We start from the raw sequence: 15,660 nt of genomic DNA, 5'->3' as shown, positions 1-15,660 counted from the left end.
CTGGGAGGCAGAACGCTCTTCCATCTTTTATTTCACATAGAAGCCCAAATGCCCCCTGGACCAGAAGGCTCCAAATGCAGCCTAAGTCACCTCTGGCTTTCTCTGTCCCTGCCCCACAGACCCCCTGGCTCCTGTCACCCCCCTCCACTCTCTCAGGGGCTTGTTGCTGTTTCTCCATCACCTCTGTAGCCATTCTCAAGGTCTTCAAAGGAACAGTCCTAGCCATTCTGTTTAATACTCTGGTTACTGGGTGAGGTGGTTGCTAGGCAAGGTGGCCCATATCTTTAATCCAAATAGAGGCAGAGGCAGGTGGGACCCTATTGATTACAGACCAGTCTGGTCTACAGAGTAAGTTCCAGGGCATCCGGGGCTACACAGAGAAACCCTGTCTTGAAAAAACACCAGGGGGCTGGAGAGATGGCTCAGTGGTTAAGAGCACTGACTGCTCTTCCAAAGGTTCTGAGTTCAATTCCCAGCAACCACACGGTGGCTCACAACCATCTGTAATGTGTTCCGATGCCCTCTGCTGGTGTGTCTGAAGACAGTGACAGTGTACTCACATATATAAACTAAATAAATAAATCTTTTTTTTAAAAAAAAGAAGAAGAAAAGAAAAAACACCAAACCAAACCAAAGAAATAGCTATGGTGGTGGTACTTGGCTTGTGTGGGAGATGCAGGTGTACACCAGTGCCACCTAAGAGAGGTAAAGGGGCAGCATGCTTTAACACCCAAGGCAAAGATTTCTTGCTGAATGCCCAACTCCTCAGTTTGGCTGTTTCCAGGGAAATGAGCTAGGCCCATGGTCAGGGGTGGGGTCAGCACAAATACCAGGATGGCTTCTTTCTCCTCCCACTATTAGCTCAAATGTCACAAATGATTTGGAAGTAGACTCTGACCACACGATATGCCCTGGACACAAACCCGAGTGCTCTGCTGGCCTGTGCGTCCTCTGGGGCAACCTGTCAGGGACATGATTGAACAGAGGAAGGTATGTGCATCCGCTGCCAGACACCCTGGTGTTTGGAGTCACCTCTGCACTCAGCTCTCTCACTCACAGAAGGAAGGAGGATTGTGTGAGGCTGGCACATGGGTGCAAAGTCCCAAGGTTTTCCAGAAAGCCTGACTTGTATTTATTTCTAGAGTCTTTGCTGAAGCAGAGATGGGAGTCCAGCCCAGAAATCCACACACCCTACCCTCCCTCCCAGCCGTGCATTCTCCAGATGAACCTGCAGAGGGCTCCACTCCTGCAGTTTGGACGCTATCAGGCTGTCTAGACTAGGGTTACTTTGTAGACAAAGGGGATCCCTCCATGCACAAAGGTACCCTCTGTCTATCCTGGGACCTGAACCCACAGTATGCAGCCCAATAGCCAGGGCATTTGTTAGCCTTGAATCCCTCCTCACGGGCCTGTAGAAGCTCACAGACATGGGTGCAAAGGAGTTGTCAGGAGCTCAGGGATGGTCATTTGCACACTCAAGATGACATCCTGGTATCTCCAGAAGATGGGGAGTTGCAAGATGCATCAGTGAGACCTCCACCCTCTGGCTACCTGGTCCTGGAGGACACCCGTGTCCCAGCTCCTTTCCACAGGCAGCTGCCTTCCCTGGCCACCAGTTTCCCAGAGCCAGCCATCCTCAATGACACTTCCTGTCCCCTGCGTTGGCTATACCCGTGAACTAAGGGGGCCATAAAAACTTTCCCTCCTACCCATGGCCTGAGGTCAGGAACAGGGTAAGTTACCATAATGTAGGTCAGTAACCATCTGCTGACTTGGTTCACTGGCATCTCTGGGTCATAGTGGCACTGCCTTTCCAGGAACGGTGTGAAGGTGCACCGGCCATCTCCTTGGGACTGGCCCTTATCTAGGGAAGGAGTGGATGCCAAGCCATAGGGGTTTCTCTGTGGGTGCCTGGCGCAACCACAGTAAATGTCACTGTGACTTGTCAACAGATTCACAGGAAGAGATGGGTTCCCTCTACCCTTCACCTTGAACCCGGTATGTGGAGCAGGAAAATAGGTGTGGATGTTGCAGGTCACTCACTGGGAACACTAGGCAGCTGGGCTTACAGGTCTGCCCACTACCAGGACACTTGGGTTTTATGTGAGTACCCACAAATCCCCTCGCCATGGATATAGAGATTCACACCTGTAGCTCCTGCTACTGAGAAGGAGGCCAAGGAGGATTCCTTTAGGTCAGGAGTCCAAGACTAACGTGAGCAACACAGCAAGATCCTCTCAAAGCAAGCCCTTCACTGAAAAACTCAAGGCCTTCTGGGACTGGGCCTGTGGCTCCGCTCAGAGGGTTGCAATGACACAGCCCCTCCCTCTTGTCTCACAGGTCACCAGTGTGCTCTGGGCTTTGCACCGTGGCAACCTCAATAGTCAGGTGCCCTGAGGCTGTTCATCTGTGCACAAGAGGCCGAGTTTGGCTCTGGCCCTGCCCTCCAGTGGGATGCTAGCATCCAGGACAGAATGGCATTGCGTCATCTCTGCTCCACACTGATGACCACACCTACAAGCTCTCTCCTGCCTCTTCTCCCCTTGCAAACGTCCAGTGCCGTACACTCCAGGGTTGAGTGCAGTCACACCAGTGTCTTTTTATTGGGTCTTTCATGGCCAACCTGGGATGCCTTTAGCTGCCATCTAATTCCCCCACCTCTCAACGGAGAGAGAATACCAGCTCAGGTACTTTCATGATCTTACCACAACTTGGTCCCTGGGATTTGAGTACAGGCTGCTTCATTCAGAAAAGCCCACTGTCTCCTTCTGTCTGTACCAGGGAGACACGGACTGGGGAGGCTATCTGGCCTGAGATACGCGGCAGTACCATTTGAGGCCCCATCAAATCCTCCATAGTATAGCAGGATAGGTTCGGGCCCTACAATTTGGTGTTGAGGTGGAAGAAGTGAGGTGCTGCGTAGGTTGTCACGGGTGGCATGTGCCAGGCAGATGAAGCTGGACCCAGTCTGTTGTGGAGGACAGTGTCATACGGTGTGGGAGGGAAATGCATCAGGCTGGTAGCCAGAGGCGAGGGGCCTGTCGTAGCTAGAAGATGGGCTGGGAAAGCAGGGATGACCACGGGGCTGAAAGGGAGTGAAGCCTGGCCCTTCAGAGGGTCTGGGCTACTGGTGAAGTTCAGAGGACACCGCAGCATGGTGCCCCTGTAGGCCTCTGGAGGAGCGGGTCCCAAAGTTGGGCCCAGTAGACAGGATACAGCCAAGCTGGGTACTGCAGGCTTGCCCCCACACTCCTTGGCATCCACCTCCTTCAGAAAGGGAGACACTGCCCTCAGTTTCTTGCCACCGTGAACAAATCCCTCGTCTTCCAAGCTGCGCTTATTGCCAAGACCCGGGCTACTGGGATGAGGGGGTGGGGCTCCAGGACTCTCATCAGGGACCTTGGCCATGGGGGACACCCAGCAGGCTTTGGGCTTGGGGTAGAAACTTCTTTTTCTTGTGCTGCCTTTATGGAATGCAGAGGGGCGGTTGGCATCCCCACCCCATACCAGCTGGGACCTTTTGGTCGTTGGCCTTTCCTCTTTACCAGGTGGTCCCAAAGGCACCCTGTCTTTAAGGCCAGAGAAGAAGTCCCTGGGGTGCTGGCTGACAGGCTTCAGCACCTCGGTGGGGTATGCACGGAAACAGCCCGAGAAGGTGGGAGCTGTAGGGCAGGGGTCCACTTGTGCCCCGGTGCTGCCCCCAGGGGCCTGCAAACCTTCCTGGGGGGTTAGCTGGTGTTCAGAGTCCTCAGTCAGCCCTCTTAAGTTCTGGGGACTTTCTTGAAGGTCCTTGTTGGGGCTCCTTGCTCCGTGGCGACAGCCCTTTTCTTGGCACTGCAAGGCTTCTGCCTTGGTGACCTGGGCCAGGAGTTTCTTTTTGGCCAGAGGTGACATGATGCCATGTGTCCCTTTGCAGTAAAAGCTGGACAAGAGCCTCTTGTAGGCCTCAGGGCAACTATTGGGACCCACGAATGGCGGAGAGAGCCCAGATACTGGGCCCAGCTGTTCTGTGCTACCCCTTGAGGATCCTTGGCTGGGAAGCTGTGACTGGCCAGTGGCATCTGATTTGGTCTTTCCTGGCGTGGTCTGGAAGAAGAAAAAGGCATGTCTTAGGGTTGGGAACAAGATGATGCATCTAATCTAGAGACCTGGAGGTGGTAAGCTCTCAGGGAGCGCTCAGCAGCATCTCTTAGCCCTTGCAAAGTCAAACGTTTTCCAAGGTGCCCCACCCTGAGCAGCTGCAATTGCAGGATAGGGTCCTGTGAGCCGTGTCAGTTGGTCTTCAGAGAACCCGAAGTTCATCAGCTCCTGACCTAGCAGCAGGCTCCTGGTGTTCCAAGAAGGAGTCAGCAGCCATGGCCAGAGGAAGCAAGGGAGCTGTAAAAGCAGCCTCACCACGCTCAGCTTACCTGGTCCACCTGCCTCTCCTCGGAGTCCTTGGCCTTCTTCAGTTTCTCAGAGGTCCTATCGTCTCCCCTCAGCTCCTTGGTCATCTTGTATTGCTTCCTGGGCTTGGTAGGGGGCAGTGGTTTGTCATCTTCCCCCTTCAGGTGCCGCACATAGGGGAGAACCAGCCTGGGGAGGAGCCAGTGTGTCCACCAGAAGCCTAGCTGCTGCCTTTCACAGCTGGCCTCTGATGGGCATCCTCTTAGCCCCTCTGGCTCCTTGCCACCAGAACCCCTGCCATGTCCGAAGCTTTCTGTCCCTTCCTGCCAGTGCACACAGCACATTACAGCTCTCCTCGTCTCGCTGCAGATCCCAACGGACAAGGACACAGCTTGTGGCACATCTACTCCGCCCCTTCTCTGGACACAAATAGCACATCTGTCTTTATACCACCTTTGTACCCCAAGACCCTGGAAGGGGGAAGACCTAGTGGAACAGCATTCTATAGTCACCCGTACCTCTCATAGTGGCGGCGTGTGCATGTGGCCGCACTGGTGCTGCCTGGGCTACCCCCAAGTTCATCATACACGTTCTTCCAGAGGCGGCGGCCTGTCACCTGTAAGACAAGGAAGATGGGCCAGTGAGTACCCTCTGGCCATGGGATCCTTTCAGCTCCGGGTTCCCCTTGCAGGGAGGTGATGAGAGGTGAACTGGGCGGTTCCTTGTCCAGCTGTGGGCAGGATGCTAGAGAAGGCTGTTGGTACCCACGAGCTCCCCCTCCCAGGGCTACCTGACTGCTGGGCAAAACAGGTTTTGGAACAGATGGGGATGGGAGGAAACCTGCTTAGAGATGCAAAGTCCCTCATCCACAGTACACAGGCTGGACCTGGATAATCTGATCTTCCTGTCTGCAGGCAAGGACAGCCCTGCCAATCAACAGCCCTGCTCTCTAGCTCCTGCTGGAGGTATGGCTGAGGCTGGAGCACAGCAAGGGACTTGAGAGTCCTTCCTTACCAGCTCATAGGCCCCCAGCTTCTCCACTGCCTTGTAGATCTTCCACAGGTTAACTAAAGGGAAGAGGCAAGGCAGACTGTCAGGCTCTGCAACCCCACAATCCCAGGCAGGACCGCTGTTATGGATGGGGCAGGCTGGCCTAATGGCCAGGAGGATGGGAACCCAAATCCACCCCTTGCCTTCAGGAAGGCACCATCCTCACAGACAACCCGCACAGGCTGGTGGCATCCAGGGTCACCTGGAGGAGAGGTGCCGTGCCTGTTATCTTGCCTAGGGAGATCCCCTGGGTGTCCCTTACACCTGCCCCCCCTGCACCCCTTCGCCCTGGGACGCACTCTGCTTGAAGCCAAGATGGGGAACCCTCTCGATGGGCGTGTGTCGCTCCTTCATGAACTTGTAGAGGCTGACCAGGAAGGCCTGTTCTTCCTCCTGCTCCCCATCTGCCTCAGGGGAGTCCTAGGGAGAGAGATGGGCCCCATTGATGGGCAGCTGGACACTGGAAAACCACTGCTGTATGAAGGAATAAGTGCCTAGGTCCCAACTATGAGCTAGCTGGGAGCACCTAGCCTACTGTCCTGGGCCACACGAGTGTAACCCAGGCTTAGTGCCCAGGCTCATGTCAACAGCTGGAATCCAGAGCTACAAAGTCCTGGCAGCCCAAGGCCTGGAAGTGGTCACAGGGGCAGCCCTCAGTTCTCCATGCCAGGACTACTTTTATATCTTGCTTTGATCTGTTTTATCCAGCTCAGCTCCTGAAGGCAGGGGTCAGTGTTCCTAAACCGTATGGTAAAAGCTAAATGCACATCAGACAGTGATGGTACACCTTTAATCCCAGCACTCAGGAGGCAGAGGCAGGCAGATCTGTGTGAGTTTGAGGCCAGCCTGGTCTACAGAGTGAGTTCCAGGACAGCCAGAACTGCACAGAGATACCCTGCCACCCTTCCCCCCAAAAAGGAAGTGCTAAATGCACAAAGGCCTTCAGTGTTTCCTGGTACCTGCAGCTGATGGTGGGAATATCTCTTAGCAGCTCAGACTTGTGTTTGTCCAGTTTGTGTCTGAATCCAGGTTGTTAGATTATCAGAGTTCTGCTGCAAATCTGGGTGAGGCCCTGCCTTGCCTAGCACCCATATCTTGCACCTTCCAATGTGGAGCCCCAGGAAGCTCTGCAGTGTGAGCAAGACGTCTGTCTTCCTTTCAGAGCTCAGGGTGTCTCAGGTTCCCTGGAGGCTGAGCCCACCAGGGAAGAGGTTCCAGAATTTGTCCAACTCACCTCGAGCTGGATGGGGCTGTGGTTCCTGCTCTGCTCCTCCTCGGGCTTGGGGGATACAGGGAGCTCTAGGAGGTCACCTTCCGCTGACTGCTCTGTTTTCCCTTTGGTCGAAGGTGCTTCTGGGAAAGGGGAACAGAAGAGGAGAGGCAGGTGAGATATGGGTAGGAGGAACTATGGGGAGGGGGCCGAGGGACGGTCTTTCACATCAGCCAGGGAAGGAGTGAGTGCTCACATTCCTTCCAGAGTCTCTCTGCTTGCTGGTCAGTGCCACATTCTAAGCATATCACATGCAGGCACACACGCACACATGCACATACTGGCTCACCCTGGCCCAGCAACCACCCTTTATTCTTTCCTCTGTTCTAGTGACTCCCCCATGTCTCCCCAGGAAACCCTGAGCCTCCTCATGACTGTCCAGGATCAAGTCAGAGGAGTCCGGAGAGGGTGTGTTGGGAACTCTCTCTCACACCTGCCCACGTTCAGGCAGAAAGCACTGGAGTAGCTCAGCTGAATGCTATCAAGGCTTCATCTATGAGTCCCCCTGTTTCTCTCAAGCCCTCAATAACAAGGCTCTTGATAGCCATTCTCAAAGCAGCTGTAATTCCTCGCTCTGGATGGCCTTGGCCAGCCCAGATGACTCCAGAACTCTGTCCTTCCCTGTCCTGTCTGTCATGGCTAAACTGCAACTGCCCACATCCATAAGTCAAGGAGGATGAGAGAAGGTCTCGGCTTGTGACAATGGCCAGGGAGAAGCCACATGTGCTGCGCCGCCATTTAGTGAAAGCTCTAGTGTGGACAGGAGGTTGCAAAAGTGACACAGATTAGCCACTGCCCTCCTCCCCCAAAAATACCAGCCAAGTTGCCTCAGGTGATGAGGCAAGCTGGCATCTGATTTGGACCAAATATTTAATTAATTAATTAATTAATTAATTAAGACAATGTCTTCTTACTTTGTAGCCCTGGCTGGCCTAACACATAGAGCAATCCCCCTGCCTCTGCCTTCTGAAGGATGGGGTTACAGGCATGTGATACTGTACGTGGTGGCTCTGATGCTCTTATTGGGAATCTGTGTGAATCCTGAAGGTCCTGTTCCCCAACTGGTTGATTGATCACTTAAGATGCTAGCGGCTAATGGCTGAGCGAAAGAAGCAGGACTTCCAGTTTCCCACAGGCAGGCTAGCAGATGCAGGAAAGGAGAAGATTTGCTATGCTTCAGACGGAGAAAGAGCAACCACCATATGAGATCTTGGACAGGTGGAGTGACCGTTGGCCAATTCCTGGACTGGGCCTAGGGAAGCAGGCGGGAGATTAGAAACACACAGATGTTGGAGGGTAGATTTAGGGTGTTGGTTAGGACTAAAGGTAACTGAGCCACTAAAGCTGAGAGCAGACTCAGGTGTTGAGCTGGGAGTGAAAAGAAGAGTAGTCCGGCTACTGAGCTAAAGCATATTAAAAATAAGTGTGTGTGTGTGTGTGTGTGTGTGTTTTATCTGCAGATCCTGGGTGACTCCTGGGTGGGGACTGGTAGCCCAGAGCTTAAAGTAAGGTAGTAGAAACTACATGCTACATGCTACCATGTCCAATGAAAAGGTTGGCTGTTCTGGCACTTGCTGTGTAGACCAGGTCAATGGCTTGACAGCCCAAGGCCTGGAAGTGGCCACAGGGGCAGTCCTCTGTCCTCCGGACCAGGACCACTTGCTTTGATCTGTTTTATCTGGGTTCCTGGAAAGCAGAGTCATCACGTCCCGTCTGACAACTTTCCCTTTTCTTTTGTTAATCTGGACCAACACTTGGTTTGCTCCAGCTCAGAGAACCCTTGTGGAAGAACTCTGGAAGATTTTCCTGTCAGCAAGGGCAGAAGAATCTCCCATTTTTCTATCAGCATAGACACATGCCTTTAATCCAGCACCTGGGAGGCAGAGGCAGGCAGAACTCCCAATTCTAATGACTGCTAGGGCTACACAGAGAAACCATTGTCCATAAACAAAGGGGAGGGGAAGAAGGAGAAACAGCAGGAGGAAAAAAAAAAAAAAAAAAAAGGAACCTTCTTGAGGACACTGGTCCCAGAGCACCCAGCATTAGGATGCTCAGCTCCTGAAAGGCTCTCTCCCTCTCCCCCCACTCTCTCTCTCTCTCTCTCTCTCTCTCTCTCTCTCTCTCTCTCTCTCTCTCTCTCTCTCTCTCTCTTCCTCTCCCCCTCCCCCTCGACAGTTCACACAAGTGCAGCCATTTGATCCTGTGTTTGCTCACATGGTACCAGCCCCTGAGTCTGGGACTGTGACTTGCAGGTACTTTCCCTCTAAAAAGGGAAAACCTGAGGCCAGAGGTCACGAGGTTCAGCCTCTCCCTAGGACACCAGAACTCAAAGACAAAGCCGGTCTGACCACTGGTTCAATGACTTGCAAGGGTTATTGTCACCACTGGCGAAGTCCTCATAAAATGGCCAAATCCACTCACAGAGATGTTCACCCCAACTCTTGCCAGTGTATAAAGTGACTTAAGACAGCTACTGACATCTGATTCACGGTCAGTCTCTAAAAACCCCAGGGACTGACAAGTGTTCTCTCTTTTCTCCTGCAGTCTCTGAAACTCCATGCCTCGGTCTTCACTTCTGTGACAGGAGAAAAGGTCCTAGGGGTCTTTAGCTATCTCTGGGTGACTCTCAAGTCAGACAACCAGAAGCACCTCTTGCTCCAGCCTGAGCCTCCTCATACTCCTGTCTCCCATCTTTCCCTGAGCGTGACATAAAGATCTGGCATGTCACAGCCCCTGGGTCTCAAAAACACATATGAAATAAATAAATAAATCAATCAATAAATCAATAAATAAATCAATAAATAAATCTTAAAAAAAAAAAAAGTCTGATGATTACGTCCTGAGTCTTTATCAGAATCTACGGTTCCCAGGGATCCCAGTGGGCTGCAGGTGGACAGCCACCCGTTTGGTGATCTTTACTCCTGATGCCTGGTTCATCTGGGATATGAACCCACTCAGGAAAAATCTCCTGGAATAGGGCACTCAGGTTACCTGGAAAGGAAGTCACCAATCCAATCTGTTTGGTCCCAGACAGAAAGGGGGTCAGAGCTCCCGCCTTGATCCACAAAGGTAAATACTCTGTCACTGTGTCCTGAGTCCCCAAATGAACTTGGTATCCATTCTTTTCTGGCCACACCATCGCTCTTTCAGCCCTGGCAGGACCTCCTGGGCTCTGACTTCTGCAGCTTTAGATGAAGAGGTGGGGTGTAGATAAGGAGGTGGGGTGTAGATGAGAAAGTGGGGGGTTATAGATGAGGGAGCCGGGTATAGATGAGGGGGCAGGGTATAGATGAGGGGCGGGGTGTAGATAAGGAGGTGGGGTATAGATGAGGGACGGGGTATAGATGAGGGGCGGGGTATAGATGAGGGGCGGGGTGTAGATGAGGGGGCGGGGTGTAGATGAGGGGCGGGGTATAGATGAGGGGCGGGGTACCCTTAGTTCTGTCTGTGGCACTTCTAACCCCTCATTTTCCTGATCATTTATAGATACAGGTTCCAGGTAAATCATTTGTAGGAAAGGTTCTGCTATGAAACCCACAAGCGTAGACTGAGACTATGTCTCAGCCTGCCTGCTCCTGCACCTCCTGATACAAGGCCCAAGCATGGCGCCGCAGGCTGGGTCCCACTTGGATTCTATAAGGGGTGAGAAGGCGCTGGTGGCACTGATCCGTCTCTCAGGATCACTCCTTCCCTATTTCACTACTGCTGCTATGAACCAAGTCCTTATGTACCTTAGAGCCTGTGACAGATCCCTTCCTAGCCAGTCGTGCGTGTGAGCAGAGAAGAGGGCTGGCGTTTGAAGAAGACAGTCTCTGCTTTCCAGAGTATTATCCACACAGGACTTTTCTATCCATGAAACAATCGTAATGGGGGTTGAAGTCTCCTTGTGGCACATCTAGACTGCCTTCTGGTGTGAGGTGTGGGGTGTGAGGTAGGTGGGTGTGGGGTGTCAGGTGGGTTTGGGGTGTGAGGTGGGTGTGGAGTGTGAGGTAGGTATGAGGTGTGGGATATGAGGTGGGTGTGGGGTGTAAGATGTGGGGTATGAGATGTGGGGTGTGAAGTGGGTATGTGGAAGATATAGGGTATGAGATGGGTGTGAGGTAGGTGTGAGGTGTGGGGTGTGAGGTGTGGGGTGTGAGGTGTGGGGTGTGAGGTGGATGTGAGGTGGGTGTGAGGTGTGGGGTGTGAGGTGGGTGTGAGGTGTGGGGTGTGAGGTGGGTGTGAGGTCTGGAGTGTGAGGTGGGTGTGAGGTGTGGGGTGTGAGGTGGGTATGAGGTGTGGGGTGTGAGGTGGGTGTGAGGTATAGGGTGTGAGGTGGGTGTGAGGTGGGTGTGAGGTGTGGGGTGTGAAGTGGGTGTGAGGTGTGGGGTGTGAGGTGGGTGTGGGGTGTGATGTGTGTGAGGTAGGGGTCTACCCATGTTCTCCTCCGATGCTCCAGTGGTCCCCAGTGCTGGACTAGTGACACCCCTGTGGTGACAAAGTGCTACTTTCCCCCCACAATCTCACACTTGACAGAAGCATGCCTGGCTTGTCCCTAGACTTTCTAGTCTGTCCCACTCACTCTGGAGTGCCGCATCCACGTGCGGTTTTAACTTTTGGAGCTTGGTGGAAGAGTTTACCACACAGAGCTCAGGTCTCCTTTCAACACTCCTCTGTGGATGACGTGGGCACAGGTCCTCAACCTGTGGGTCGCGGCCCCTCCCACAGGGCTCACACACCACATATCCTGCGTATCAGATATTTACATTATGATTCATAACGGTAGAACCTGGCGGTTCTGAGGTAGCAATGAAAATAGCTTTATTGCTGGGGGTCACCAAACATGAGGAGCTGTGTGTATTAAAGGGTTGCAACATTAGAAAATTTAAAGAACCACTGCTCTAAGGAAATAAAACAACAACAAAATAACCCAGTGGGATTGGGTTGGTAACTTTATCCTTGGTCTGCTCCTTCTGTGCTCCACAGTTCCCTGAGCTTCCTACTCCGCTTTCCCTGCAAGGGCCCAGGGAAGCTAAGAGATCAATCACAGTTTGACTGAGTCCCTTCCTAGGCCACAGGAAGGCGGGGGTGGGGGGTGGGGGGATGCCGGTTCAGCAGAGAGGGCTGCCCCAGCCCCTTGTGGGTGGAATCCAAGGCTGTGTCTGAGGCAGCGCAGGCCTGTAGGTTCTAAGCTACAGACAGCACTAAGGGCCGGGTTTCAGTCTCGCTTTCCGAGCTTGCTAGAGCTGGTGTTTTCAAGCCATTCCTTATCTCTCTCTGCACTAGCTATGGCTGCACTAAAGCTAAGCCTTGCAGATGTCGTGCCTGACATCTGTCTCAGGGTCACTCAGATTCCAAACTACCAAAGTCTGATGGTGCTGAAAGTCTGAGCCCTCAGATCTAGAGCTGAAGTAGGAGAAGGAGACCCGGGCTATCGCACTAAGCTCAGAGTGCATAAACTTCCCCGCACTGTCAGAGTGGATCTGTGCAGCCCCATCCCTTTGCTAACAAGAATAGGCCAATGTGAACCATGGAGTCAACCAGGCCCTGAATAGGAAGGAGCAAGAAGGTCTGTGGCTCAGTAGTTAAGAGCACTGACTGCTCTTCCAGAGGTCCTGAGTTCAATTCCCAGCAACCACATGGTGGCTCACAACCATCTGTAATGGGATCCGATGCCCTCTTCTGGTGTGTGTCTGAAGATAACTACAGTGTACTTATATATAATAAATAAATAAATATATTTTTTAAAAGGTGTGAGAAATGGGTCTGGCCTTGGAGTTGCCCAGGGCCCCACCATCTTGCAATATAGGGTGTCACCTTAATGAAGGAAAAAAGTGTTGGCACTACTGAGATTCTCTGGAGAAGTGGTAACTGCTGTCTGGGTAGACAAAGGCTCTGTGTAAGAGGGGGAAGATGAAAGTAGTGAGGGTCACCTTGCAGAGGAGTCACTGAGGCAGGGGAGTGGCTGTTGGGATATCAAGAGGGCCTGTAAACCTGCCCTTTATCCTTCCCATGAGCTGAGATCAGATGAAACTGTTCTGGACAAAGCGGGAAGAGAGGTCTCTAGCACCACATGGGGTGTGTGTGTGTGTGTGTGTGAGACAGGGTCTCTCTGTGTAGTCCAGGCCGGCCTTGAACGTATGAGTCCCTAGTGTTGGGACTATAGGCAGGCACCACCATGCCACCTGGGTGTATCTTTTGTCACCTCCAACACTGTTTCGGTAGCTCTGTCCCCTCATCTGTGAGACGGCTGTGCTAGGCTCAGTAGCCAGTATTCTAAGCAGAAGAAAGCAAGAAATGATGCTTCTCCCTACAAACCACCTCGCTGACCCTGCCCGTCCCTGAGTATCCGAAATCCCTAGGGTGCTCCTGAGAGACTGACCTAAGCATGTACCTGATGCTCAGAGGGGGGTTCAAGACTCACTCCCTTGAGCTGGCTCGCTAGTGCTAGTGTGGCTACCACTTTCCCTCTCCTTCATGTGCCTACCCCAGTCACCCTTCTTGTGATGGGAAGGAAGTGACACTTCCTTTCACGAAAACTCACTGGCTGGGAACACTACGTCAATTACAGCAATAACGGCAACAGCAACCTCAGTAACAACCAGTAGACACAGCCCCACCCCCTCGCCTGAGGTTGTTGGCTTAAGTTTCTCTTAGCTCAAGCTGGAGAGAAAACAAAGAACGCCTTTGAAGTGGTCGGTCCACTCTGTGGCCCAGAAGCGGGCTGCCTGGCATTCTCCTCCTTGGGCTTGCTCCAGTAGGCAGTTTGGGGTGTGTGTGAGGGGGTGGGGTCCTGCCAAGAGCCAGCCTTGAGGACAGCTGGACAGGAGTCTGAGGATCCAGGACACAGAACCAGCCGCAGCCTACCCTGGGCACCTCTGCCAACTCTGGTAGTGGCAGAGACAAACTGAGAGCTCTGGGAGGTGTATAAAGGCAGGGAGGAGTATACGGGCACAGAGTATGAGATTCCAGACTCCCCTCTGCCCTGAGATAGCCCAAGAGAGCCTACTCCTGGAAGGACTGAGTCTTCCCTGTTCCACCCCTCTGTCCATATGTTTGGTGAAAACAGAGCTCTCTCTATGGATCATTTCCTGTTTTCCCACCTCACCCAAGCAGAAACAAGTAACAGAGGGTGATGCCACAGGACACTAGAACCCCTACACGGGAAGCTTCCTTCCGGAACTCACTTTTCCTTTCTCCTCCTTTCCCCACCCTAGCTCAGTGCCTGCTACCCTGATCCTAGAGGGAATCTAAACTATTTGCACATTAGCTCCCCACCTAGAGCAGCAGAAGGCCACCAGGAAAGAAGAGAAAGAGCAAGGAGTCCGCGAAACCTGGTCCTCACTCACTGTCAGACCTGAGCCTGTCTCTATGCCTCAGTTTCTCTGTAATAAAAGATGGGGGGATCGGTATATAATTCTAAGGTCCATTCTGCCTCTGCCACTTCAAGTTCTAGGCCAAGCTGTCAGTTAGGATTCGAACTACTGTGAAGACCAGACCCTCTAGATAACGTCCCCTACAGTCCCTTTCCCTGGGACCCATCCTCTTTAGGTACAGAGATCCCTAGATTTGGGTCCATGCCCAACAGTGCCCGCGGGGCGGGGCCAGGCCAGGAGCACCTGTTACACGCCTCTGAAACGAAAGACTCTGGAAACCAGAGGATGCAGGCTGGAGTAACACAACTTGGGATGAATTTGAGGCCTTCCCAGCCCAGGTTTGGCTCCACTGTGACTGTGGACTAGAGTATGGGGTGTGACCCCAGCCACGGGGCAACGCCTGGGCAGCGTGGAGGGTCGCAGGTGCGGTGGCGTGGTTGTACCCCTAGTTCACAATGAGAGCAAAGCCAAACTTGGTCATCGCACTCTGGCAGCCTGAGCTTCTGCCCTCCTTCCACTAAAACGCCACCACCCCGTCCTTTTGAAGAGACCCGAGGGAAGAGACTCAGAAGACCAGGCGGGTAAAAAGAAACCGTCTTTCCTGTTGGCGGGGGGGGGGGGGGGGTGTAAAAAAAAACAAAAAGGAAAGAGAAGAGAGAAGGAACAGGGGATGTGAAGCTTGTGACCGTCAAACCACCAGCATGTCCCTCGGCAGAAAAGAGGAACCGTTGATTCTTCAAAGCGCATTGAGCAATTTCTTCAAAACACGTGCAGTCACTTTCAGGAATCGGGGCCGCAGTGGGTAGCGCCGCGCGCGGCCAGGGCGCCTCGGCTTCTGAGAAGCGCTGGGCTGGCACGGGGCAGGGAGGGGCCCGCGGCCGAGAAGCTGCTGCTGACAGCTGTCACAACAAATGGGCCCAGAGCAGCTCGAGATTGAAACCGCAGCAGGAAGTGTGGGAGGCTCAGTGAATTTCAGTCCAGAGACGGAGAGGAGAGTTTCAAGATAAACGCCTGGGAAGCCCCTGGCCGCCCGACTTTCCACGACTAGAGAGCACGCAGACACTCGGGTTGCCCCGAGGGCCACGATTGCTCTGGGACCCCAGCCCTCGGACCCCGGCGCCGCCTGCCAGCCGCTTACCCATTGCCTAGCGAGATCGCGCGTCGCCGTACAGAGACCCTCGATGCGTACAGCCGTCCACTCCCAGCGCTCGCGGCGCGACTGACTCCAGGCGCCTTTCGACTGCCTCCTCCCCGCGGACCCGCCCCTGAACCCGCCCCCGCTGCGCTCTGAGCTCCCATTAGTGGATCCTAATTTCTAGGGCGGAGCGGACTCCGCCCCTTAAGCCCGAAGACGTCTGGGAGTCGTAGTGTGCGCCTAGTTTCCAACTAGGGCACTCAAGAATCATGGCTCTCTGCGTCTGTTGGTTTCCCCAAAGGCAAAACCAGAGTCTTAGAAAAACTGCCCGCTCTCTGTAACGAGCCAAAGACTGAGTTAAATAAAGTGCTTCTTGCTTTTACCTGAAGTGGTCCTGGCCGGTTCCATCCTTTCCAGCTTCACATAGCGAGGTGAGTATTGTTAGCCTACCAGGAGCCAATCTA

The 15,660-nt window shown here is 53.4% G+C and overlaps 1 protein-coding gene across 1 annotated transcript; it reads right to left on the bottom strand.

Moving 5' to 3' along the window:
• Positions 1-1,256: 1,256 nt before the first annotated feature.
• On the bottom strand, positions 1,257-15,285 carry ARID5A (AT-rich interaction domain 5A). Its single transcript, XM_080916923.1, has 7 exons — positions 15,200-15,285; positions 6,671-6,789; positions 5,736-5,856; positions 5,401-5,453; positions 4,905-5,002; positions 4,410-4,575; positions 1,257-4,086 (listed from the first exon to the last, which is right to left on the bottom strand). The coding sequence occupies exons 1-7, from the start codon at positions 15,201-15,203 to the stop codon at positions 2,881-2,883; spliced, it is 1,767 nt and encodes a 588-aa protein (XP_080773049.1). The 5' UTR covers positions 15,204-15,285; the 3' UTR covers positions 1,257-2,880.
• Between the last annotated feature and the right edge of the window lie 375 nt (positions 15,286-15,660).

Source organism: Micromys minutus (assembly GCF_963924665.1).
Source record: "Micromys minutus genome assembly, chromosome: 5".
Taxonomy (NCBI): Eukaryota; Metazoa; Chordata; class Mammalia; order Rodentia; family Muridae; genus Micromys; species Micromys minutus.
Note: the sequence above shows the minus strand (reverse complement) of the source record. Positions and strands in the feature narration are given on the sequence as shown.